The following is a 27740-nucleotide window of genomic DNA, read 5'->3' on the forward strand; positions in this document are numbered from 1 at the left end:
AGTGAAGGGAACTCCTACTAAAGACCGTCTCTTCCATTCTCCTTCCACTAAAATTATGGACCTTTTTGCACTCCTTTCTTGCAGAATGCCCTATACCCTGTTCTACTTTCTTTCAGAAGATGTTCTCTTCACCCTGTTGCTTTTTATTATGCTATCATGTTTTAATCAGGTTACAAAGCTTATGAATGTTGGGGATTTTGGGGGGTATTTTGTGTGCATGTGTGTGGGTGTGCACGTGCCTGGAAGTCATGGTTGACTTTTGGTGACCCTAGTGGGGCTCAGATGTTCAGAGATGTGGCATGCTATTTCCAGCCCTTTTGTCCCAGCCCTGGTATTCCTTGGAGGTTTCCCATCCAAGTAATTGCCAGGGTCAGCCCTGCTTAGCTTCTAAGATCTGATGAGATTGGGCTTGCTTATAACTGTTGCTAGATCTTGTGTTTTTATACAATTGTTTGCTTTTTAATCGTATTGTGAATCACCATAAGCTGCTCATGGAGGTGGGATATGTATTTCTAAAATTAAATTAAAATAAAATACCAACACTTGTAGTGGTTAAGAGTGGCAGACTCTAATCTGGGAACCAGGCTTGATTCCCCACTCCTCCACATGCAGATGCTGGATGCCTTTGGGTCAGTCACAAGTTCTCTCAGAGTTGTTCTCTCAAGAGCAGTTCTCGAAGAGCTCTCTCAGCCCCACCTACCTCTGAGACTCCTAAGTGAAAGGTAGGGTGTCAATTCAACTCTTCTTCTGAGACTACAAATGAAGGAATCCAATGCTTCTTCTGCTGAATTATACTGAATTTACTGAATATACCGAATCGTACTAAATTTCAGTGTCATGTCCATTGCCAGGTCCATACATGTCATTTTTTTACTCACTTTAAGAATTAAATTTAGTATGATTCGGTATATTCAGTAAATCCAGTAAATCAGTAAATCCAAAGGCATCCAGCATCTGCATGTGGAGGAGTGGGGAATCAAGCTTGGTTCCCAGATTAGAGTCTGCCACTCTTAACCACTACACCAAGCTGGAGGCAGGGGTTTCCCCGGTTTTGGGGCCTCCAATCTGCAAGCATGGAGCTGGCCAGGGGGGGGGGGTATCCCCACTCCTGAAGAGCTCTGTTGGTGCCCAATGTGCCTGATGCGATGATGTCACCCAGAAGTGACATCATTGCACCAGGCACATTTCATGGGGGATGCTCTAGCATTTTGACACCATGGAGTTTTTTTACCCAAATGTTACAGCATCGCCTGCATGACATGCTTGGTACAATGACATCACTTCCGGAAGCATCCCCTACCAGCAGCCAGGTAAAGCCTGGCAACCCTACACCAAACTGGGTCTTGCATCAAGTGAAGAATTTATGTCCCAATGGAACTGCCTTTCCTCTTTACCATCCTTTTCAGAGCATCTTTCACCTCTTTGTTCCTCAGGCTATAGATCAGCGGATTCACCATAGGGATCACTACTGTATAGAAGACAGCAGCAACTTGGTCTTGCCCGGAAGAGTAGCTAGAACTAGGCTTTAGATAGATGAAAAGGATTGTGGTATAGAACAATGAGATGGCAAACAAGTGAGAGGCACAGGTGGAAACGGTTTTCTTTCTTCCCTCAGATAAGCTGATCTTCCGGATGGTTATAAAGATATAGACATAAGAAACCAGGATGATGAGTAAAGAACAGAGACCTATCAACGAAGAGATCACGAAAAGCAGAATGTGGTTGAGCATTGTATCACAGCAGGCAAGCTTCAGTATAAAGGGCACATCACAAAAGAAGTGATCAATGATATTGGAGCTACAGAAAGGAAGACGGAAGGCTGTGTTGGTGTGTATCATACCATTTATACACCCTACCAGATATGAAGCCAGCACTAACCAAATGCAAACCTTCTTGGACATGAGGACTGAATATAACAGAGGGCTGCAGATAGCAATATAACGGTCATAGGCCATGACACCCAGTAGGAGACACTCTACACTGGCAAACACTGCATAGAAATAAAATTGGGCGGCACAGCCAGTGAATGAAATAGATTTCTTCTCAGCCAAGAAATTTATCAATGTCTTGGGGACAATGACAGTGGAATAACAGAGGTCTGAGAAGGACAGGTTGCTGAGGAAAAAGTACATGGGTGTTTGAAGATGGCTATCAAGATGAATCAGTGCAATCATCCCAATGTTTCCCAGCAGAGTGATTATATAGATGGTTAGAAACACCACAAAAAGGGAAATGCAAAGCAGTGGATCATCTGTGAATCCTGCAAGAATAAACTCTGACACTGTAGTTTGATTCCATTGGGCCATTGTAGTAGAGCAAAAATCCTGTAGATCAAAGGAAGGAAACTGAATGTTAGGATGATCTGTATAAATTCTTCAAAGTCAGGATAGGTAGGCAGGCGGGCAGGCAGACAGACCGACAGACAGATAGATAGATATCCCTCTAAAATGCTAAGAAGTGGGAGCTCAGCATTTTATGGGTAGAATGTATGATTTTCCTTCTATCTTTTTTGAGTTGTTACTCTTGAATCTGAACTAAGAACTATGATTACATAAAGGCCAACATATCATTTATATAATCAGTTGCTAAGGCTGATAGCTTCCTGGCCCAGACAGGGTTTCCCATGATTTTGGGGGTTCCTTCCTGCCCCAGGCCAGCTGCATCCTTCTCCCTCCCCTTCAGCCAGATTTAAAGAATCCTACAGCTGATGGAAGGAACAAGTGGCTACTGATCAGCTGAGAGGACCTTTAAATCTGACAGGAGGAGAGGGGCAGAGGCTAGCCACACGCCTGAGCTCCATGCAGCGATTTGGTGCTTAGGATTTGGGCGAGTGGAGCCAGCCTCATAAGCCTGATGTCCAAGGAAGCATCATCTCTTGGAGTGCTTGGAGTTCAGGCATGTTAGCCTTGGCTGGCTTGCAAAAAGCACTTAAAGGGACCACCCTTTAAGTGTTTTTTTGCAAGCAGGATTTCTTGAGCCTGAATTCAGGTGTGCAAGCCCCGGCCCCACTCTCAAAATGCACTTAAAGGGACCACCCTTTAAGTGCTTTTTGCAAGCTGGATTTCTCACACCTGAATTCGGGTGCACCAACCCCAGTTTTGACTACCCTTTAAGTGTTTTTTGTGAGTGGGGTCACGCTCACCCTAATTCTAAGCAGCAAATCGCCGCTTGGAGTTCTGGTGTGCAGCTTAAATCCAGCAGGAGGGGAGGGAGAGGGGTGGCCACTGTTGGGGGAATGGCTGCATTCTCAATGTGATGTCATCATGTCAGGACTGGATCTACATGTTTTTTTGAGGGGGGGGGGCAGAATTTATAAAATGACACCCTCTTATGGGCCCATAGAATAGAATGGTCTCCATACCCAATTTGGCACCTCCCCTCTCTAGTGGTCCCCAGGTCAAGTGCCCCCTTTGCCCCCCTAGATCCAGACCTGCATAATGTTAGGGACACCCTGCCCCCTCCATGAACACCCCCCAAAGTCCCTCGCTGGGGAGGAGGTCTGACCTGGCAACCCTGCCAGTTGCAATGGAATACAAGCACGGTATACGGCTGTAGGCCTTTGACATTTTATTTCAGTTACATACGCAAACATATGTAAATTTTATACACATTAATACTCACAACAAGCTACCAAAACATGAACTATATCTTGTACACACATATACAAATAGCCAGGAGGCATTTTGTAGAAAAATAGGTGGTGGAGCTCATCCACAGATTGTTATGCAGCTGCACTTACTATTCAGTGGGCAAGGTGGGAAAGAGGAGGGGGAACCCTCAGAAAGGTTCAGGAGCTACTTTCCTGTGAGCTCCTGCTGAATCTGAGGCCTGCAAATAGCAGAGAGGAGTCTTTGACTGAATTAGGGAAGCTGGATATGACCCTTCATCAAAAAGTGTTTGGAAAATGAAGGGCAACCATAACTTCTTACTTTTCCTCCCAAACTGATAGGTCATCCCCAGTAGTTGACCGAAGGGAAAGAACATCTGTGCATCAGTATTTTAAATAGCTAAAGTCCAACAAATTTTTCAGGGTATAAGCATTTAACAGTCAAAAGTTCCCTGTATCAGATATCAAGAGAGCTTTGACTCTGAAAATCTATTTGGTTTCTAGCTGTTCTACTGCAGACCAGTGTGGCTGTCCTCTGAAAGTATCTTTAATGGTTTTCTAAACCAGCTCGTCCCTACCTGCTAACATGTTATGAGTCACAGGAGCCTATCTTGCATCTATTCCCCTGAATCCCAGCCTTAGCATGGCTTTTCTAATAAGATAACTTGGCCAAACGTTCATGTAGGATCGATGACTATGCACTGCTCCAGTGAGGCCAGTTGTATATATCACACAGTCCTATGTCTAAAGTAAAATTGCTCTTTTATAATGTTTTGCAAGAGAATTTATTGATTTTATATATTTCCAATTTAATTTGTTATTTCAGAGCCAGTGTCAAAGGCTTAATACTTACCAGTGGCCTCACGGCTTGGGTCCCTGTCTGCTTCTTGTTCTTTCACTTGAGGGTTGTGTTTCTTACTATCAATGCCTTGATGCTGAGTACTGGGTATATATATTTTCTTTTATGGAAAGGAATTCTCCTTTCCTTTCATTTTTTTGTCTGCATACTTTGTTCTAGCCTTATTCATTTGCAGATTTCTGACATCATCCTATTCAATGCATTGGCTATGGAGCTGTGTTTCACAGAAAGGGCTCCTTATATTGAGAATCTGGGACTTTGGGACTAGCTCTCTTAGGATTCTCTGATGTCACCAGCACAGATGTGTGAAAATGTAGCAACTCGAACAAATAATAAGTAAATAAGGAGTGGAAGGAGGGCTTCAGAAGGGACTGAGTGAGATGGAACAAGAAGGTTTACTCTAAAAAATTATGGGAAAGGATTGCTAATTAGATAATGCTGTCCACTCACCAGATTACCCAGAGGAAAGGATGGTAATCTCATGCAAAAAATAGAGACTACTTTGAAAGCCATGCCAATAAATTGCTGGTCCAGTAGTTTTCAATTTGCATTCTGAGGTAGCCGAAGATGCCTGAATGCTTATTGGGTTACTTTAGTGATAAGATCAATTAATGCAGAAAAATGAAGAGGGGAACATTACAAGGACACAATATCTGGAGTTCTATCACTCTGCGAGCTCATGGGGCCAGGCAAGTCACGTGATATGTTTCATATAAAGTTTGAGTGGGATCTGGATGGTATATGGTGTGGCCTGGCGGGTGTCTGCAGTGGCTCTCTTGTGTAGCCCTGGTGTAGACAAGCAGGCCTGGCAATTACCTGACAAGAACTCTGTATACCTCTAAAACATGCCGTGAGATCTTTTGCAAAGCACAGAACGAAGTTCCTTGGCAAACAAGCCAATGTGAAAATGTGAAAAGTATTTCTTTAAAGTAGTGTTGTGGATTACTCTATTCGGGTCTGCTTCAGATGTAGACATGCACTTAAGAAGCCCTTGGTGTCTAATTAGCTTTCCTATATCTGATCATTAAAGTCCTTGCAAGAGTTACACTAACGTTTCCAGTTTGTTTTGGATATAGTACACAAGTAAAAATATTACTAGAGAATCTTGCCTAATTCTCTCATTTTGCTAAAATATTTACACTTTTAACATTCAGTAACTTAAAAGGCCATTCGCTGATCACTTGGGAGTGGCTAGGACTAAGCACTGACTGACCCACTGCTTTTATTGGCTTTAAATACAAAGAAAAAGGAGGCAGACTTCCACATAACATGTCATGGTTGCTAAACAGTGGGCAAATCAAGGGACAGAACCAAACTGCAGCCTCTGCCCATAATGGAAGTACCATTTACAAGACTGGGAATTGACATCATTGGTCCAATGAATAAACCCACCAGAAGAGAACACAGATACATCTTGGCACTAGTTTGTTTCACTATAAGATTTTCTGAAGCAACATTAAGACACACGGAGTATCAATCTAGGGGGCTGTTTTTTTAGGTAGAGGCCTCCCATGGTGCAGAGTGGTAAAGCTGCAGTACTGAAGTCCTAAGCTCTGCTCATAACCTGAGTTCAATCTTGGCAGAAGCTGGGTTCAGGTAGCCGGCTCAAGGTTGACTCAGCCTTCCATCCTTTCGAGGTCGGTAAAATGAGGACCCAGTTTGCTGGGGGGAAAGTGTAGATGACTGGGGAAGGCAATGGCAAACCACCCCGTAAAAAGTCTCCCATGAAACTTTGTGAAAGCAACGTCACCCCAGAGTCGGAAATGACTGGTGCTTGCACAGGGGACTGCCTTTACCTTTTTACCAAACTTTGCAGCATAGCTTTTGGTGCCTCCCTCAAAAACCTCCCCAAGCTTGGGCCTCAGAAAGAGGTGCCCTCATTCTCCATTGTTTCCAATGGGGCTGCAGGCAGAAGCAGATTTATGTGAGTAGCCTTTTAAAAATGTGCAACTTAGAGGGAACTATGCCTGGAACCAATAAGTGGGGTTCACTAAACTCTGCATAAAACCATCTCAGAGGAAGTGAGCAGCTGCAAGGTTAGAGTATTGATCTAGCAAGGGGTAGGTGAATGGGCATCTCAGCAAGCCCAAGGCTGATCCTGCCTGTAGTTTGGACATTACTTCAAGGAACCAGAAGCTGTGGCAGGGGAGATTCCTGGCCCTCCTTCCTTACTGCTGCTAGCTGAGGTGGATGGTTGGTTGCCACAAAAGGTCTGGGAATTGTTCTGGCCATGTGAGAAAGGAGGGCCTGGGATGTGAGCCAAAGTGGCAGTTGTACTCAAATTTAAAGTGAGCATGGCGGCACTTCCTTTGATCATATTCCCAGCATAAGTGCCAGACAGGCTCACACCTAATGGATCTTTTAAAAGCCCTGGCCAGCTCAGGCTTGCCTTTTGTATGGGGCCCCATTATAAAAAACCTCAGTTTATCATTTATCAGGTCTTATCTGGCTGCACAGCTGTGTGAGGCCTATTTATGGAATGCCTCAACAAGTTCTCACAATATGGAGGCCCATACCAGACTTTATGAACAGACTTTCAAACACATTCATCACTGTAGGAATACATCAAGGGACCCCAACTTTCTTGAGCCTGCAGGCACCTTTGGAATTCTGACACAGCATAGTGGGTGGAGCCTAAGATTGCCAGTCTCCAGGTGTGGCCTGGAGATGTCCTACATCCATGATGCCAAGATGGAGAGATCTGGCAAAGTGTGTGAAAATGAGAGAAGATGTCAGAACATAAGGAAAGAAGTCTTTCAGTCTTTCCAGCACCTGTGATTTATCACTAAGCAGAAAGACACTTGAATATCTGGAATAATCATCAATGAAAGTCAGGAAGTATTTGAAATTACCTGTTTATTAAGTAGGCAGAGGCCCACACACACCAATGTGAATCAGTTCAAGAAGTCTTCTGGTTCTCTTTTCACTTTGCTTTGGAAAAGGTCTGTTACCTGCCCTGGACAAAATACAGCAATTACAATTATTACTTCTGCATCACATTCAACAAGATCAATTCCATTGGTCAATCGTTTCCTTTCCATGTGAGCCAGTCTGGAGTAGCGGTTAAGTGTTGAATTATAATCTGGGAGGACCAGGTTTGATTCCGCACTCCTCCACATGCACCTGCTGGAGTGACCTTGAGTCAGTCACAGTTGTCTCAGATCTGTTCTGCTCAAGAGCAGTTCTCTGAGAGCTCTCTCAGCCTCACCAACCTCACAGGGTGTTTGTTGTGGGGACAGGATTTTTTCAAAGAGACAACCAACATGAAGGACTGACCCAAAGTGAAGTAAAAATGGCGGCCAAATGTGCCCCCTCATGCCCAACTGATGAAAACAAAGTAAACAAAGAACTGCTAGAGTACATGAAAACAATGGAAATAGGCATGTTAGACCAAATGTCTTCCCCAGCCATCCAAGTAGATATGATTAAACTCTCTCTAGTTCAAGCCACGCAAAAGGCAGATGTGACATTGGAATTAAGCACAACTTTGCAAGAAGAAACAAGATCTCTCCAACAAGATATGACTAATATAACATATCATTTTCTAATGGTAGAGACAGAAGCTAAAATAGCCATTTTGAAGTTTAGAGGCTTGAGAGAGGGGGCCGAGGGAAAAGCAGATTTTTTCACTTTCATAGCAACTTGGATTGCAAACACATTAAATCTCAAAGAAGAGTTATACCCCAGCCTAACAAATGCTTACAGAATCAGCCCTTCCATTCCTGATGCTCAAGTGAGATGGAAAATACTGGCCGAGGCAAGAAATAAAGGGACTTTCCAATCTGAAGGTAATTTAGTACAGGTATTTCCAGATAAACCAAAGGAAGCAATTCAAATTGGAAGAAAGCTAAAATCAGTAATGTTGGAAATACAAGAAGCAAACCAAAAATAAAGATGGCTCCCATCAGGCAAGCTGTACATTATCCACCAAGGCAAACATTTGTATGCATGGGATGAAGACACTGGGCAGACTTGCTACATAGAATCATAGAATTGGAAGAGACCTCCAGGGTCATCTAGTCCAACCCCCTGCACAATGCAGGAAACTCACAAATACCTTCCCCTAAATTCACAGGATCTTCATTGCTGTCAGATGGCCATCTAGACTCTGTTTAAAAACCTCCATGGAAGGATTTGATTTGATTTATTAGATTTATATCCCACCCTCTCCGCCGAAGCAGGCTCAGGGTGGCTTACAAGAATAAAATTACAATAAACATTAATTATGCATTTAAAAATAATACAATATTCAATAATATAGCAGTTAAAAACAGTTTGGTGCTAAGATTATTAATTTCCGATGGTATTCAGTGCTCTTAGGTATCCTTTGTATTACAATGGCAGGAATTCAGTCAAAGGCTAGCCAGAATAATACTGTCTTGGAAGCCTTGCAGAACTGGGTGAGGTCCCGCAAGGCTCTAACCTCCTCCAGTAGTTGGTTCCACTGATAGGGGACAGCAATCAAGAAGGCTTTCTCCCTGGTGATTTTTAATCTTGCCTTCCTTGGCTTGGGGATCGATAGTAGATTTTGTGTTCCAGATCTGAGTACTCTCTGGGGGACATGTGGGGAGAGACGGTCCATAAGGTAGGCAGGTCCTCAGCCATATAGGGCTTTATAGGTAATAACCAGCACTTTGTAGCAAATCCAGTACACTATTGGCAGCCAGTGCAGTTCCCGCAGCCCCAGCTGTATATGCTCCCACATGGAGAGCCCCAATAACAGCGTGGCTGCCCTGTTCTGCACCAGCTGTAGTCTCCGGATTTGTAACAAGGGCAGCCCCATGTAGAGGGCATTATAGTAGTCCAGCCTCAAGGTGACCATAGCATGGATTACCTTTGCCAGGTCACCGCGCTCGAGGAAGGGAATCAACTGTCTTACCTGCCTAAGATGAAAAAAGGCGGCTCTGGCAGTGGCTGCTATCTGGGACCGGAGGGTGGCGGGGAGCTCCTCTGTTGAAACCCAGCCCTGAGGGGAGGCAGGAGAGTCCTGGAGCAGAAGCGAGTGCCAGCCTGCCCTGAATGCAAAAGGTGCAAAGAGATGCTGGAACAAAGGAGTCAGAAAAAGCATGCAGTAGGTAAGCTGCAGCCAGGGACCTCACCGGGGCCTCTTTAGGCATTGCCACCGACAGTGCAGGGGGGACAGAAAGTTTTTTTGGGGAGGCAAATCAGCTGTTAGAGCTCCCAAAGCTCCACTCCTGTGAGCTCCCCCCCCCCCAAAATGAGACCTGCTTAGACCAGATACACAACAAAAAGGACTTAACAGAATCATTACAAATTACTTTGAAATATATAACAATGATGAAGTTGAACCACCAATGATATGGGATGCCTTCAAGGTACTTGTGGAAGGGAAATTTGTTGCATTGACTTAACATCTGAAAAAAGAAAAGGAACAAAGAAGGAAAGATTTATTAATGAGCATCACAAATCTGGAAAAAAAAGACTCTGCTGGCAAAAAAATGTATAAACCTCTCCTCATTCAACAATTTTTTTTTAATTCATAGAAACAACTGCTATTCAAAGCCCCCCATATTTTATATGAAGCGACAGGTTTAGCAAAAAACAAAAAACACCAGTTTGGTGTAGTGGTTAAGGGTGCGGACTCTTATCTGGGAGAATCGGGTTTGGTTCCCCACTCCTCCACTTGCACCTGCTGGTATGGCCTTGGGTCAGCCATAGCTCTGGCAGAGGTTGTCCTTGAAAGGGCAGCTGCTGTGAGAGCCCTCTCCAGCCCCACCCACCTCACAGGGTGTCTGTTGTGGGGGAGGAAGGTAAAGGAGATTGTGAGCTACTCTGAGACTCTTCGGAGTGGAGGGCGGGATATAAATCCAATATCATCATCTCCTAAAACATTAAAAACATTCACCTGGAGAGTTAAAAGGACCCAAAAAATTGGCTAAAAGAATTCATTAAAAATTGTAAAGGTGAAAGGAAAATATATACTCCCAAAACAGGAAAGTGCTTCACATAATATTATAGTAAATTATTTGCTTTGAATGCTCTGAAGGAAGAAGCCATAACATAATTTCTTTATAGAAATAAACTATTTAAGGTACTATCTACTGAACATTCAAAAACTTTAGATAGCACAATTATGGAAAAAGAAATCCAAGATATGATTAAACAACTTAAACCTAACATAACGCTGGGTAATGATGGCTACCACTCAGAATTTTATAAATATTTTATTCCTATGTTGATAGTACACTTAACTAAGGTTTGTAACGATTTCATGACCCATTGGAAAATGCTACTAACATGGAATGAGGCTAATATCATAACCATTCCAAAAGAACACAAAGATTTGGATGACACATCAACGTATAGCCTGATAGAACTATTAAATTGCAATGCCAAATTATTTTCAAAAGTCCTATCAAATAGATTTCAACTTATAATGGAATGCCTTGACTCAGATCAATAAGTTTTCATACCTAAAAGGACAATGATTGATAATATAAGACATATTTTAAATATAATTCTGTGTAGTAATTTTTTTTAAAAAAACAGGAAGCTGTTAGGTATTCTGGTCGCAGAGATATGTAAAAGGTAAAAACAAAGCAGCCAAACAACATATATAGCTTAAAAAGAAGTCTTTACTCATCTAGTGAGGGAAGGGTAACTGGGATAGTTTAGAAAACAAAGAAAGGATTAACATGCTCTCTGACTTCACGAACCTATATGTTGACTCTAAAATCTAAAACTTAAGTGTTTGTCTGGGGGGGGGGGGAAGTGAAAACAAAGAGCAATAAACTTTCTAAGCCTCTACCCTCTGGGACCTCTTCTGATCTATTAATTAACCAGTTGGAGAGTCTCAAACCTAGCTAATTGTGCATATTATCCCCTTGGTCTGGTGGCAAATACATTGGGTCTGTAACCTTAAGCTAGCCAAGGCATGTGTGCATAAACAGTTCATTCATTCATGACTTCAAGGAGAAAATGTTCAAACTCCAACAGAAGCTGTACTTCTTACAATTGATTTTGAGAAAGCCTTGGATAACATAGAAACCCCTTATTTACTATAATTGACACCAAATTTCAAATGGCAATAAAAACAATATATGCCCACTCCACAGTTAAAATCCAAATTAATGACTACTTAACAGAAAACATTTACCTTAGGAGGGGTACAAGACAAGGTTGCCCATTGTCACTTTTTAAATTTGCCCTTGCCATTGAACCTTTGGTGGAAGCAATACAGGTAGCACCTGCAATCATGGGAACAATAATTGAAGAGGAGACACATACTGTAAGGTTATATGCAGATGATTTAGGGTTCTTTTAAACTAATCCTGAAAACTTCAATACATTTTTACAAAAATGCATCAAGTTTCTGGCCTAAAGGTAAATGTAAGTAAATCAAACATAATTTCTATACACTTCGAAAGAGACCCCATGGAGATACTTAAGGGTTATGATTTCACCATACCTGAAAAACCTGGTACCATGTAATTTTCATAACCTTTCCCAAGAATTTTCCCAAGCGCAAACAGAAGAATCATATTTTGATCCATTGTTACTCCCAGAATTACTCTGGAATCAGCCACAATTTAGGGGAAAAAATACATGAAATTGAAATTTTGCAAATCTCTCTTAAAATCTAGGATAAAAACAAGAAATAAATTAGCTCCTGACCTATTGCAACTGACTACCTTTCAAAACCAACACTGATTTCTCCCAGGTCAAGAATTTCATGCATATAAAAATGGAGAAAAGCTGGTGCAATGCATCTCACAGATTTGATTTTTAAAAAAGGTCAGCCTCTTACTAAAGCAGAACTGAAAGCCTAGATTGGAGAGAAGATACCTTGGTATCAGTTTTTTCAAGTAAACCATATGCTAACCACAGTACAACACACATAATTTCAAAAGATCTTTAACAGCTTTTGAACAACTGCTAAAGAAAAAAAGTGGAAACATTAAAGTTCTTATTTCTGGTATTTACAAAATCTTGGTTTCTACATTTGTGTACAAAAATTCAGTTACCAAACACAATGGCAACAGGAATGTGATAAAAGAATTCAAGGAGTGGACTACAATTTGGAATTCCCCTAGTATGGCATTTACTATTTTTAGTATAGGCTTTAATGATAGATGGCAGAGACTGATCAAGAGAGAGATCTTGGGGTTGTTGTAGATAACTCACTGAAAATGTCAAGACAGTGTGCAATTGCAATAAAAAAGGCCAACCCTATGCTGGGAATTATTAGGAAGGGAATTGAAAACAAATCAGCTAGTATCATAATGCCCCTGTATAAATCGATGGTGCGGTCTCATTTGGAATACTGTGTGCAATTCTGGTCACCGCACCTCAAAAAGGATATTATAGCATTGGAAAAAGTGCAGAAAAGGCCAACTAGAATGATTAAAGGTTTGGAACACTTTCCCTATGAAGAAAGGTTAAAACGCTTGAGGCTCTTTAGCTTGGAGAAACGTCAACTGCGTGGTGACATGATAGAGGTTTACAAGATTATGTATGGGATGGAGAAGGTAGAGAAAGAAGTACTTTTCTCCTTTTCTCACAATACAAGAACTCGTGGGCATTCAATGAAATTGCTGAGCAGTCGGGTTAGACCTTACCCAATTCCGCAGGGCCTGTAAGACAGCCCTCTTCCGGCTGGCCCACAACTAACTGGCACTGAACACTGAACACTGAATACTGAACCTGAAATTGAATTTGAATTGAGTGTAGCTTTAAGACCGCTGTATGATTTTAACGTTTATGTACATAACAAATGCCTAAATTTTTAACTATAAATTATGAAATGTTAATTTTAATGCTTAATTTTATATTTTTATGTTAGTTTTACATGTTGTAAGCCGCCCTGAGCCACCTGGTGGGAAGGGCGGGATATAAATCTCAGATAAATAAAATAAATAAATAAATAAAATGGATAAAAGGAGGTACTTCTTCACCCAAAGGGTGATTAACATGTGGAATTCATTGCCACAGGAGGTGGTGGTGGCTACAAGCATAGCCAGCTTCAAGAGGGGGTTAGATAAAAATATGGAGCAGAGGTCCATCAGTGGCTATTAGCCACAGTGTGTGTATCTATGTATAAATATGTGTGTATATGTGTGTGTGTATGTGTATATATATATATATATATATATATATATATATATATATATATATATATAAATTTTTTGGCCACTGTGTGATATAGAGTGTTGGACTGGATGGGCCATTGGCCTGATCCAACATGGCTTCTCTTATGTTCTTATCTTCCTTCAGCAAGTTGGAAACAATGTGGGCAAATGGGAGATTTCTTACATTGTTGGTGGCAATGCCCAGTTATCTGGAAACAAATCTAACCAAATAAAATTAATTACTGTCTGTATCCTGCCACATATAGCGTTGCTTTCATATTGGGACAATACCCCTAGAAATAAAATAAAAACAAAAATTAGTACCTCCTAGCTATAGCCAGGATTGTAAAAAATGGAGAGATAACTCAGGACCAACTCAGGAGTATTTTATACTAAGTAAAACTATGAGCCAACAAACCTTGTCTAATACAGAAACTTATCAATACACATTTCAAGCTTAATGATTTCCTGAAGCAAAATATCTAGTGGAAAAAGAAATAGTGCCAAATAACTATTATTATTGAGATTTACTATTTTTAAAACATATGGTATGTTATCATTAATAATGCATTAGACTTATTTTTCTGTGTTGGATGTGAATGATGATAAGACTTTGTTTTTGATGGACAGGAAGAAAAGCACTGATATGATGTTTGTGCTGTAATTCATTAATAAAAAAAGAAGATATATGTGTATAAATTCAAATGTATTTCAAATTCAAAATGTGAAAGCCTCCCAATTGCAACCTTGTGTATTATATTAATCATTTTAAGTACTCTGAGGATTGTCATTTGGCCTCCTTTGTCTGCAGTACATCATTAATAGAAGTCAAAGCACTTGGGAGTAGGTGTGTATCTGAGATAACTCCAGAGAATAGACCTCAGTCTTAAATGTTTCCTCACAAGATTTGCCTTTTCTTTTATAGTTCCAGAAATTGCAGAACAAATGTGTGTTCATAGTTTGCTCTGAATGAAGTATGTTCCTGGGTCATCTGAATACACTTGGATTTCCTTATACCACCAGAAGGATGTTCCTATTTATTTCTCATGGAAACAGCCACCAGCTTGAAAGATGCAGAATATTTCCCAAATGTTGCCTGTGCTATTGAACTAGAAGATAGTATGTTCAGGAGTCTTCTTTGTTCCAGGGGGTGGGGTGGGTGGGTGGTGGATGAGAAAAGGACGGTGGTTATAGATAAAATGTTTTCACATACAGTTCACACTATTGCTTACCAGAACATGCTTCGCGTCTCCGTACAAAAGTGGTGTGACAAGCTATTTTATTATTTTAAAGAAATAAGGAGAAATAGTCAGAAAAGCAGTCACAGAAATGCAGCAGAAAAAGCATAATAGAATCTGGAATTAATCACTGACAAGCAAAAAATCAAGGCAATCGTTTTGAAATATTTTATATTTAAGGGAACCTTTCTACAATGCTTGCTTGATGAGAAACCATGTATAATTGTCATACAATCTATAGGCTGAGCAGCATCCCTAGGCACATTATGGGATCCAATTCATGCAAGGCACTAACCTGGGCAATTAGGCTCTACCATTGTCAACTGTGCATTTCTGAATATACCCAAAAATTGCCTGTGGCTTCTCACTGCAGGAGAAAGTATGTGGCCGTGGAAAAGCTGTTTTAGAGAGAAGCTTGTCTGATGTTACCAATTAACTTTATTGAGGAGCTTCAAAGTTGCCTGGAACATGACTAGGAAACCGCTGTTCAAGATAGAGGGTAGGAAACCAACAATAAGATGAATTTGTGTTAATTTTATGCTTATTAGGCAGTGGTAGTAAAGATGGCAATTATCATGATGCAAAAATCAGAAAATAAAATATGTTCACTTTGAACTAAGATGCATTGTCCTTGGTAGGATTTACTTCAAAATAAAAAGGATTACAGCACTAGAAATAAATTTATTTTGATGAATTAAGAACAGTTGAATAGGTATTGCTATTATAAGAAAAAGGATCAGCCATTAGTGCATCAGCCATCTCTCATTTTTTCTTTAATAAAGGCAACCAGTTTGTCCCAGAAGCTTTAAAAATGTATAAAGCCAAAGTAATCCTGCAGTTACTGTATGGTATCCCAACATGGATTAGTGCCTTTGAGTCCAATATTGAAAGAGTTCAGTCCAAATTTGTTAGGAAAATCGTGGATCTACCATGCTGTGTTCTGTATGCTACTCTTTGTCTAGAAACAGGCCTCAATATGTTAGAAACAAGAGCATGGCTTATATCTATCAAATATTGGCTATGTGTGCACTATTTCGCTGACTGTAGGAGCTATTTAAAAATATATATATATAAGAAAAAGCAGAAAGTATGCAACACAATTGATGAATGTTTCTAACAATAACATGAAAGTCTGTACGTGGCTTCTTAGTTGAAATGAATTTGAGGGAAAAGAGACTCCTTTTATTTATTTAGTGAACTTATTAAAGAGTCCCATGCTCTTTAACTTGTTCATAAATGATTTAGAGTTGGGAGTGAGCAGTGAAGTGCCCAAGTTTGCAGATCACACTAAATTGTTTAGAGTGGTGAGAACCAGAGAGGATTGTAAGGCACTCCAAAGGGAACTGTTGAGGCTGGGTGTGTGGGCGTCAACGTGGCAGATGAGGTTCAATGTGGCCAAGTGCAAAGTAATGCACATTGGGGCCAAAAATCCCAGCTACAAATACAAGTTGATGGGGTGTGAACTGGCAGAGACTGACTAAGAGGGCGTTTTCGCACTCACCTTAATGAGCAGCGACGCCCCTCTTCACCGCGCAGGATCTGCGCAGATTGCGCACTAATTGCCGCGGAGCACCCGGAAGAGCCGGAAAGTCCCAGCGCTTTTGCGGCGCAAATGGAAACTGGTATTTGGCGGTTTCCGTTTGCGCCGCAAAAGCGCCGGGACTTTCCGGCTCTTCCGGGTGCTCCGCGGCAATTAGTGCGAAATCCGTGCAGATCCTGCGCGGTGAAGAGGGGGTCGCTGCTGATTAAGGTGAGTGCGAAAACGCCCAGAGAGAGAGATCTTGGGGTCATGGTAGATAACTCACTGAAAATGTCAAGACAGTGTGCGATTGCAATAAAAAAGGCCAACGCCATGCTGGGAATTATTAGGAAGGGAATTGAAAACAAATCAGCCAGTATCATAATGCCCCTGTATAAATCGATGGTGCGGTCTCATTTGGAACACTGTGTACAATTCTGGTCTCCACACCTCAAAAAGGATATTATAGCATTGGAAAAAGTGCAGAAAAGGGCAACTAGAATGATAAAAGGGTTGGAACACTTTCCCTATGAAGAAAGGTTAAAACGTTTGGTGCTCTTTAGCTTGGAGAAACATTGACTGCGGGGTGAAATGAAAGAGGTTTACAAGATTATGCATGGGATGGAGAAAGTAGAGAAAGAAGTACCGTATTTTTCGGACCATAAGACGCACTCCCCCCCCCAAAAAAAGTGGGGGGGAAAGTGTGTGCGTCTTATGGTCCGAAGGTACGTACCTTCGGGGGGCGAGGGGGCGATCCGCTGCCTCTTCCTCCAATCCGGCACGTCCCCGGCACCTGCTTGCCTGGCTCCATCTGCTTCAGGCAAGCGTGGGATCGCTCCATGTGGCCCCAGCGCTTTGCAAGCACCAGCCGCAGAGGGGGCAGCGTGCTTCCTACTTCCCTGTGTTCCTGCCTTCAGCTGCGATGTTTAAAGCAAGCGCTGGGGTCGGAGGGGGGAGGGAGCGACCTCAGCGCTTGCTTTAAACATCACAGCTGAAGGCAGGAACACAGGGAAGTAGGAAGCACGCTGCCCTCTCCACGGCCGGCGCTCGCAAAGCGCTGCATTTGTGGAGGGGGTGGGTGCTTCCTACTTACCTGTGTTCCTGCCTTCAGCTGTGATGTTTAAAGCAAGCGCTGAGGTCGGAGGGGGGAGGGAGCAACCTCAGCGCTTGCTTTAAACATCACAGCTGAAGGCAGGAACACAGGGAAGTAGGAAGCACGCTGCCCCCTCCGCGGCTGGCGCTTGCAAAGCGCTGGGGCTACGTGGAGCGATCCCACGCTTGCCTGAAGAAGATGGAGCCAGGCAAGCAGGCGCCGGGGAAGCGCCGGATTGGAGGAAAAAGCATCAGATTGCCCCCCAGGAGGAAGGTGCGTCTTATCCTCCGGTGCATCTAATCGTCCGAAAAATACGTAGTTTTCTCTCTTCCTCACCATACGAGAACTTGTGGGCATTCAATGAAATTGCTGAGCAGTCGGGTTAGCACGGATAAAAGGAAGTACTTCTTCACCCGAAGGGTGATTAACATGTGGAATTCACTGCTGCAGGAGGTGGTGGCTACAAGCATAGCCAGCTTCAAGAGGGGAATGGAAAAACATATGGAGCAGAGGTCCATCAGTGGCCATTAGCCACAGCATATTGTTGGAACTCTCTGTCTGGGGCAAGTGATGCTCTGTATTCTTGGTGCTTGTGGGGGGGGGGGTGCAAAGTGGAAGGGCTTCTAGCCCCACTTGTGAACCTCCTGATGACACTTCGGGGGGGGGGGTTGGCCACTGTGTGACACAGAGTGTTGGACTGGATGGGCCATTGGCCTGATCCAACATGGCTTCTCTTATGTTCTTATTCATTTACTTTTAGACCAGAGGCCATTTCTCCCAATCCCTTGAGCCCATAAAAGTATATTCCTTTCAGTCATTCTGTCCAGAAGCTGAGCCAATGCACATTAATGAACACAGCACAGTTCATGTCACTCTTATTAACTGTAAAAAGTGTGCTAAAAACCCACAGCTTCGATGAGTCTTAGCAGATCTTCTGCTGCCTGCCACTCTGATACTATCCACTGCTAAGGAGAACAGAACAAATGACGGACCATATCTCACAAGAGTGTATCACAAAATGTGTCAGAAATAAAGGAAATTGTTGTTTCTCACATAAACATTTATTGTTTGCAGGTGAAGTATGGCTCTGCTGAGTCTGCTCTGAGGTCCAGAAAAAAACTTTCCTAGAGGAAATCATGCTGGTTTCCCTTCACTAAAGTTTTCCAGCAGTCCACTGGAGAAGCTTGCGTTTGACCCAAAATGACCTTTTTTCTAAATTAGGTGAGTTCCTTCTTTAAATCAAAGCTTCAGACTACTGGTAACATAAGCTATGAGCCTCCTTCATTTTTCAGGCACCCAATATGTTTGCTTTGGTGTGCCTCTCTTGTAGAATTCCTTGCCCTCAGGTGATTTTGTAACTTTAGGGTTTTTTCATTGTATACTACCTGGATTCTCCTGTGACAATCTAACTCTGACCGTAACCAGGTAGCATGTTTCAGGACAGTACATTCTAATTAATCTAAAATCATTTGCCTAAAGCATTCATTTGTTGGGAAAACCCTTCCTTCTCTTCATGAATACATCTCTGGTGCAGGTAGGAAATAATATTGTTAGAAGCAATGTTGTTATAAAATCAATGTGGAGACAGCATTTACTATTACAAGAAGCAACATCTACTTCTGGCATTTCACTGTCCATTAATCCTTCCATGATTCTCAGAGATGGACTTTGGCCCTTATGTCTTTTTCTTTCTTTTAAAAATTACTTATAAATATAGAAAGAGACCCTTATGTCTCTTGCACTAGTACTGTTTGAGTCATTAAAAGGAAATACAATAGTAACGTCTCTTTAATTTTTATTTCCTCAGTGTTACCAATGCAAAGGAAAAACTACACACTCGTAACTGAATTCACGTTCACAGGGCTGACAGATATCCCAGAGCTGCAGATCTTCCTATTTGTGATGTTCATTGCTGTTTATGCCATCACCCTGGTGGGTAATTTGGGTGTGATTGCCTTAATCAGATTATGTCCTCAGCTCCACACTCCTATGTATTTTTTCCTCAGCCATTTGTCTTTCCTTGACATTTGTTATTCATCTTCTGTCACCCCTAAGTTGCTAACTGATCTTTTAAATGAGAAGAAGCTAATTTCTTCTGCTGGTTGTTTCACTCAGTTTTACTTTTATGTTACACTTGCCACCACTGAATGCTACCTTCTGGCTGTGATGGCTTATGATCGTTACGTGGCTATTTGTAGCCCACTACTCTATTTAGTCACCATGTCTCTAAGAAAGTGTGTGTATCTAATAGCTATCTCCTATGCTGCAGGATTTACAAATGCCTTAATCCATACAGTTGCTGCTTCCAGACGTTCTTTCTGTGGCCTAAATACCATTAATCATTTTTACTGTGAGGGCCCTCCGCTGTTTGTTCTTTCATGTTCTGATGTCAGTCTCAATGAACTGTTGATGTTTGTGTGTGTTGGGTTCAATCTGATATCAACCACGGTTACCATTCTCATTTCTTACACCTGCATCCTGGCCACCATTTTAAAGATCAGTTCTTCCAAGAGCCGTCAGAAAACCTTCTCCACTTGCACATCCCACCTCATTGTCATAATCATTTTCTTTGGAGGTTTTTTCATCATGTATGGACGTCCTAGCTCTAGACAAACTCACAACCTAGATAAAGTAGTCTCTCTGTTCTATGTAGTGGTTACTCCCATGCTAAACCCCATGATATATAGTTTGAGGAATACTGAGGTAAGGAATGCCTTCAGCAAATTCCTGGGAAGATCTGTTTTCCAGCACATGTGACCATACAAGTTTTACAACATCAGTTTTCCTTCAATTTTCTTTAGCAGTTATAATTTACCTAGGTTAAAAAGAAAACACAAATAACTTCAGGTAAAAGCAATTCTTGTTGGATGCCAGTCAAAGCATTCAGTCACTTAATATACGAGAAGAGGTGTGTATGTCTGGGGAGACCCAGTGGTTCCACCAGTTTCAAAAAACCTGGCATGCTTGCTTTGTCTCTGGACTCATCTCTCTAATTTGCCTGGAGAGATAACAGGAGTTTTCTTTAATCAGTCACATGTCTTTCTGGACCTGTATAATTCTACCCATTTGGGGAAGAAAACATGTGTGCACAAGCAGTAGACATTGGGGAAGACAGGGTAAAAGGTCTATGGTGCATGGTGGATGTACTGTTGCCTATGACTGATGATTTGTTGACAACTAATTAGAGTGGTAATATTAGGACAATGAAGGAAATTTAGAAGTATAAACCTTCAAAAATTATTTTGAGTAAACCTTTGGGATCTTCCTATCCTTAAATCAGGTATAGGGTATGAATGAGGCAGTATGATTTTATACATGAGATGAAAGATGTATGATAATCTTGAACAATAATCAATGTAATATCAGAACTATCCCAGGATTTTCACCTAAGTCTTCATAGGATAGTTATTCTACCATTGGTCAGCTGACTCCTAATCCATCCAACCAAGAGGAACCTGATCAGCTACAGAAAGACCTATCTGTTTTCCACTGTACATGTAATAAGCGGCACTTTGAATTGAACCTGGTAACTAATCAGTAACCAATGGAGTTACTATAGAGTAGTAGTAAGATGCTCCACCTAACTACTGCCAGAGAAATGGTTAAACTGCTGGCACAGAAATGATTTATGCTGAGGTATTCTACACAAAAAACATTACCTCCAGAATGACTGGCATACATGTTAGTAAACTATTCAAGATAATGTCTATATAGGTCAGGGGTGGCCAACGGTAGTTCTCCAGATCTTTTTTGCCTACAACTCCCATTAGCCCTAGCCATTGGCCATGCTGGCTGGGGCTGATGGGAGTTGTAGGCAAAAAACAACTGGAGAGCTACTGATGGCCACCCCTGATATAGGTAATATAAAATTGTAACCACTAATTTTAACATCTGTTAACATCTGTTTTAATTGTTGTTTTTTTGTATTTAATACTTGAGGGGGAAGATGTAGAGAAGTTATCTCTCATGGGCCACTACTAAACATAATTAAGGAAATTCTAATATGTGAATATGTCCTAATGTTACATGGGGCTTGAAGGAAGCAGAGGCCTGAAGACCACTGTACAATTTGTTGAGCCATTCTTCTAAGTAGGTATTTTTTACGCCAGTCCTCATTCCTGTTATGTATGTTTATAATTCCAAGAACATTACAGGAAGGAGAGGGAGTTGTTTGAGCATATCAACTGGTTACCACCACCACCCTCCAGCTTTGAAGCCTAGTTGGCTCTTTTTCATATTAAAGGGAACTCTTTCAGCAGGTGGTTCAGGCAAAGAGCTCAGCTCAACAATGGTACACCACATCTTTTATAGGTTAGGTTAGTTTTCCCATCATGACATGTCAAGACTTCCCCCTTTAGACATCATTGAGCATGTTCAGTTGTGATTTCTTTGTTTGAAATCTGGAATATGTTACAATCTCTTTGTTGTATTTATACATACACTTAAAAGCCATACCTGTTAGCCGCCCTCTAATTGGTTAAATTTCCCATGCTGAGCCTAAATCAGCTCATCCCACCCTTTGAGAAAGTGGGGGTGGTCAATGGCAGCAGAAGCTTGATGGTTCCCGCTGATTTTTGGCCAGCACCTATGTAAAGGTAAAGGTGCAAACCTATGTAAAATTAAAGGTGCAGCCATGTGCAAGCACCGAGTCATTACTGACCCATGGGGTGACAGCACATTACAATGTTTTCTTGGCAGACTATTTTTTGTTATGGGGTGGTTTGCCATTGCCTTCCCCAGTCATCTACACTTTATCCCTAGCAAGCTGGGTATTTATTTTACCTACCTCAGAAGGATGAAAGGCTGAGTCAACCTTGAGCCGATTTTGCTGGGATCAAACTCAGATCATAAGCAGAACTTGGACTGCAGTACTACAGGTTATGTCTTCTCATAAATAAACCAGATACAATCAATTAATATACTTACTCTAACCAATTCCAGTATGTTAGGACATCTAAAGACAATTTGGACCATATGAAGACTTGCATGAATTACAACTAATTCACAACTAAGCATATCACTTCCTTTTAAAAGACCATTATTTCTCTGTTGTCTTCATGACACCTAGATATAACATGTGTAGAATAAGGGGTTGCTGTAGAAGACAGCCTTGTCCTTGTAAATAGGTTCTTTTCTTACAACATTTATAATATGCCTGATTTCTTAATTCTGCTATCGAAACTCCTTCCGGTGTCTCTAGTAACTTAAAGTTATATTAATGCTGTTTTTTTGTATATTCAGTGGAGCACTATTAATTTATCTGAAAAACAAGCTGATCAGCTGTTTCGTGGTTAAAGTATTTGAGCTTCAGCTTCAGCATCTGACCTTCCAGGGAACCATCAGGGTTGGTTTCCCTTAGGACTGACTGATTTGATCTTCTTGTGGTCCAAGGGTCTATCAAGATTCTTCTCCAGCACCACAGCTCGAAAGCATCTATTTTTCTGCGCTCGGCCTTCCTTATGGTCCAACTCTCACAGCCATACATTACTACTAGGAATACCATCGCTTTGACTATATGGACTTTTGTTGGCAGGATGATGCCTCTACTTTTTATTATACTGCCTAGGTTCACCACAGCTGTCCTCCCAAGGAGCAAACGTTTTTTAATTTCATGGCTACAGTCACCATCTGCAGTGATCTTAGACTAGTGTTAATTTTCTTTTTTTTCAAGCATTCTTAATATTATTCCTTATGCATCTTTTATATATAAGCTTCTAACAATGGCTCCTTCTGGAAACATAATCTTAAAATCATGTTAAACATTGCTATCTTAAAGACTTATAAAATGTAAAAAAATTAAATTGTTAGTTTTCTAACATCTGGGAGGAGAGGAGGATTTTGCTAGCAGACAGCCATCTGTAAGGAAGTCAAAAACTGTTCTTATCTTTGTAACAGCTGCTTGTTTCAAGGATGAAAGCACAATTAAAAGGATTGTCTACTATCTACTCAGGAAGAGATTGGAGGGGGGCTTTGCTCATGAAGGCCCATGGATCACTATGCCTTAGCAAGCTTATACCAGGCCTCTGGCCTGCTTTATACTTGATTTGAATAATTATCACTATACAATATTAAGTCTACCAGCAATACTCTTGGGGTGGGGGGGCATGGCTCCTAGCCTGCTCTACAGAATCATAAGATCCAGACCCGGTGCATCCTAGTAGGCCAGGTAGATGGCAGCCTAGGGCAGCCACCTGACCTATAGGGGTGCTGGGCACCCCCTCCTTCACCCACTCTCTCCTCGCAGATGACCCAAGCAGTCTACGGGGGAAGCCAAGCTGCCAGTGCAAATAAAACCGGCTGGTGGCAAGGGGTGGCAAAGTGGGAAGGAAGCACCACACCCACCTCTTCCTGTTTTCTCCTGGCTCCTCCCTGCCACCCCTTCCTGTTCACCTGCCTGTATTGACAGCTGGAGGAGCCTCTTCTGGCCACTGCCAGAGGGAGGAAGGCTGGTGGCAAGAGGGGAGCCACCTGGCCTTTTCTGACAGAGATGGTGGGATGGGGCAGGGTGGGGTGGCAGTGGATTTGCTCTAGCACACCAACTGGGGCCTGCCATCACAGTGCTTGGGGGGAGGGAGGAAGGGCACATGGTGGGTGGGACGTTGAGGTGGGGGGGTGCATTTTGCCTGGGGTGCCAGCCTAGTGCTGGCACCTAGCATTGGCATTGATAAGGTCAAAACTTCAGCTGAGAAAGCTTACAATAAGCAATTTTCTGAGACTCAAATGAGAGGAACTATTAAGCCAACACACTGTTGAGAGAAGAATGAGAGAATGAGTAATATGCAGGCACAGCTTGAGTATAACAAATCTCGTTCCCATTTTATAGGGTTACCTGTAGGGATGGGCACAGACCAGAAAATGCTGGTTCAGTTCATGAACAGAACTGGACCAGTTCAGAAACCCAACCACAGCCTGGTTTGTGAACCAGTTTGTGAACTGGTCCAGTTTTTTAAAAGCCCCCTACAGGTCTTCAAGGCTCTAAAATGGCAGGTTTTCTCCAGATCACTCTCCTCAATGTACCCACCAAGTTTGGTCCACATTGGACTTTGGGGGGCTGAGTTACAGACCCGTAAAAAAGGTCATTTAGTACAATGCTTTTCAATGGGATGTTACCTCAGGAGTGACAAAAACAGCTAGAGGCCTTCAATGCACACAATTCCTCCCTGAGGTGACCTTCCACATGGCCCACATGTTACATGCATGTCAGATTTGGGGGGATCCAAGTAGCAGACCATGAAGCAAGGTGCCTCCAGGAAACTGTTTTTGGGGGAGTTGTTCAGCACCAGTTTGAGACACCACAGTTTGTGAACTGGCAGAGACTGACCATGAGAGAGATCTTGGGGTTGTGGTAGATAATTCACTGAAAATGTCAAGACAGTGTGCGTTTGCAATAAAAAAGGCCAACGCCATGCTGGGAATTATTAGGAAGGGAATTGAAAACAAATCAGCCAGTATCATAATGCCCCTGTATAAATCGATGGTGCGGTCTCATTTGGAGTACTGTGTGCAATTCTGGTCACCGCACCTCAAAAAGGATATTATAGCATTGGAGAAAGTTCAGAAAAGGGCAACTAGAATGATTAAAGGGCTGGAACACCTTCCCTATGAAGAAAGGTTGAAACGCTTAGGGCTCTTTAGCTTGGAGAAACGTCGACTGAGGGGTGACATGATAGAGGTTTACAAGATAATGCATGGGATGGAGAAAGTAGAGAAAGAAGTACTTTTCTCCCTTTCTCACAATACAAGAACTCATGGGCATTGGATGAAATTGCTGAGCAGACAGGTTAAAACGGATAAAAGGAAGTACTTCTTCACCCAAAGGGTGATTAACATGTGGAATTCACTGCCACAGGAGGTGGTGGCGGCCACAAGCATGGCCACCTTCAAGAGGGGGTTAGATAAAAATATGGAGCAGAGGTCCATCAGTGGCTATTAGCCACAGTGTGTGTGTGTGTGTGTGTGTGTATATTTGGCCGCTGTGTGACACAGAATGTTGGACTGGATGGGCCATTGGCCTGATCTAACATGGCTTCTCTTATGTTCTTATGTACAGTGTGACCCTGGTTAAGCTACAGGCATCAGACTCCCAGAGTACCTACCCAGGGACCACCCACATGGCTGCAGGTGGCTGTGACTTCTTGGGACCAGCCACCCAGCCCTGGTGACATGATGACTAATTGGGGCCAAGCCTTCCATCCTACCTGGGAAGGTGACAGGGACAACCAAGCCTGGCAACTGGGACTCACTGCACAGCTGTGGGAGGGGGCACTGTTGGACTAGCTAAGGGAATGTGTGGGAATATGTGGCAGAGGAGAAAGGATACTTTTTTGGAGGAACAGAAAGGGTACCCCACAGCAGGGGAAGAGGGCAGTTAGCCAAGTCCCCCAGAAATCTGTAGATAGTTTGGGTGCCTGAGTGGGAGAGGAGAGTGGAACCCCCCCCCCCGGCAGAGATTCAGGCAAGGTAGGAAGAAATGGAGTGCTTTTTGGAGGAGCAGAAAGGGGACTCCACAGCCAGGGAAGAGGGCAGTTAGCCAACCCCCCCAGAAATCTGTAGGTAGTTTGGGTGCCTGAGTGAGAGAGGAGAGTGGAAACCCCCCAGGCAGAGACTCAAGCAGTGCAGGAAGAAACGGGGTGCTTTCTGGAGGAGCAGAAAGGGGACCCCACAGCCAGCATGCAGAGAAAGGGCAGTTTTCAGAACCCACAAAAGTGAAACAGTCCACCCCCAAATCAAATCAAAAACATGTTTTAAAAGAAAAAAAATCTATCCATGTTTCCCACTCCTCACAGCAAAGAAAAAAAAAGGAGGGGGGAAAGAAATGTAGCTCTGAGTGCAAGGAAAGGAGGAAAAAGAGAGAGGTGATGCTTTTACTCCGGCAGTTTGCATAGAGGTCAGGAGATTCAACAGCTTTCTCCGTCCACCCCAGTAATTCCTCCCCCCCTCAGTCTACCAAAAGATATTCTTTCACGTTGAAGGAGAACAAGACTCACAAAAACCAGATGCAAACAGAGGACAGGAATGCACCGCCAGTGATTATATACATTCCCCGCCCCCCCTCACCCCGATCCTGAGGAAGTCAGATCGATGCCTGTCATTGGAAATCAGACTTGCCTGTCAGCTTCAGACTGTCACTATTGGTCCCTCGATGGCTGGAAATATCCCACCCATACCCACTTTTCAGCGTGAAACTCCATGGGTGGAGTCTCTTTGCCGAGAGTGCACAAGAGGTTCCAAACCGGGCAGAAAATTTGGAGACTTCCTGGTCCAAACATGTGACTTTCGAACCGAGCTGTCTGAGCCTCAGACAAGGTAAAGTCTGGGCCAGATTTTAGTTCAGTGTTTGGGTCTGTGCCCATCCCTAGTTACCTGCCTTAGTCACAGTATAACCAGGGCTTTTTTTTTTAGCAGGAACGCACAGGAATGCAGTTCCGGCTGGCTTGGCATCAGGAGGTGTGGCCTAATATGCAAATGAATTCTCACTGGGCTTTTTCTACAAAAAAGCCCTATGTTGAACAGTAGTGACATCATGGGGTGCGGCTTAAGATGCAAATTAGTTCCTGCTGGGCTTTTTCTACCAAAAAAGCCCTGAGTATACCTGTAGTATCAGTATAACTGGTAACAAACTCCTGGAGAAATTCCTAGAAAACCCTGATCTCATCCTCCAGCAGACAACTGATATGTGCAGAATGAAGGGTCTTACAAGTGCCCAGGCTAGAGCTATTTCTGCAGAAGCAGCATTGCATCCTGTGTAGCAAAAGTGACACTGTTCCAACTCCTAGTAAGAAGTATTCAAGCCTCCAGCAGACCCACCACAGATGCCTGCCCCAGCTAAACTACAGAGGATTTGCAATAAATGCACTATTGCATAGTACCTAAGAGATATTGTATAGTACCTATAAATGTGGAAACACACACAAGCCATACAGGTCATCTAGTCCAACTTTCTGTTTAATGCAGGATCAGCCTAGAGCAGGAATGTCAAATGTGCAGCCCTAGGGCCGAATCAGGTCCTAGGAAAGGACCTGGAAAGGTCCTATCAGGCCCACAAGCAACTCACTGTCATCTGCTTCCTTCTCCCTCTCTTGCTTCCTTCTGCATCTCAGCTTGCTTTGCCAGGCTTGCTCAGTCACACAGGAGTTACAGAGCAAAGCCTCTATTCTCTCCATTGTCTGAGGTTCCCCCTTAGGGACGAAGGGAAGAGGGAGAGCTTGCTTTGCCAGACTCTCTCAGTCACACCACAATGTAAACGGGACCACAGTGAAGAGACTAAGCCACAACAAAAAGAAAAAAACTCTCAGTGTAAAATGTAATTTTAACTTGTTGTGAATAATAAGTATC

The 27740-nt window shown here is 42.6% G+C and overlaps 1 protein-coding gene across 1 annotated transcript; it reads right to left on the reverse strand.

The window, feature by feature from the left end:
- Positions 1 to 1361: 1361 nt before the first annotated feature.
- On the reverse strand, positions 1362 to 4625 carry LOC132589902 (olfactory receptor-like protein OLF1). The gene is made up of 2 exons (XM_060262687.1): positions 4613 to 4625; positions 1362 to 2296 (listed from the first exon to the last, which is right to left on the reverse strand). Exon 2 carries the CDS (start codon positions 2172 to 2174, stop codon positions 1362 to 1364), a length of 813 nt encoding a protein of 270 aa, XP_060118670.1. The 5' UTR covers positions 2175 to 2296; positions 4613 to 4625.
- Between the last annotated feature and the right edge of the window lie 23115 nt (positions 4626 to 27740).

This window comes from Heteronotia binoei, chromosome 21, assembly GCF_032191835.1.
Source record: "Heteronotia binoei isolate CCM8104 ecotype False Entrance Well chromosome 21, APGP_CSIRO_Hbin_v1, whole genome shotgun sequence".
Classification (NCBI taxonomy): domain Eukaryota; kingdom Metazoa; phylum Chordata; class Lepidosauria; order Squamata; family Gekkonidae; genus Heteronotia; species Heteronotia binoei.

Bases quoted from the DNA above. Each gene is read 5' to 3' on its own strand.
- LOC132589902 (XM_060262687.1), bottom strand. From the start codon at position 2,174: ATGATTGCACTGATTCATCTTGATAGCCATCTTCAAACACCCATGTAC.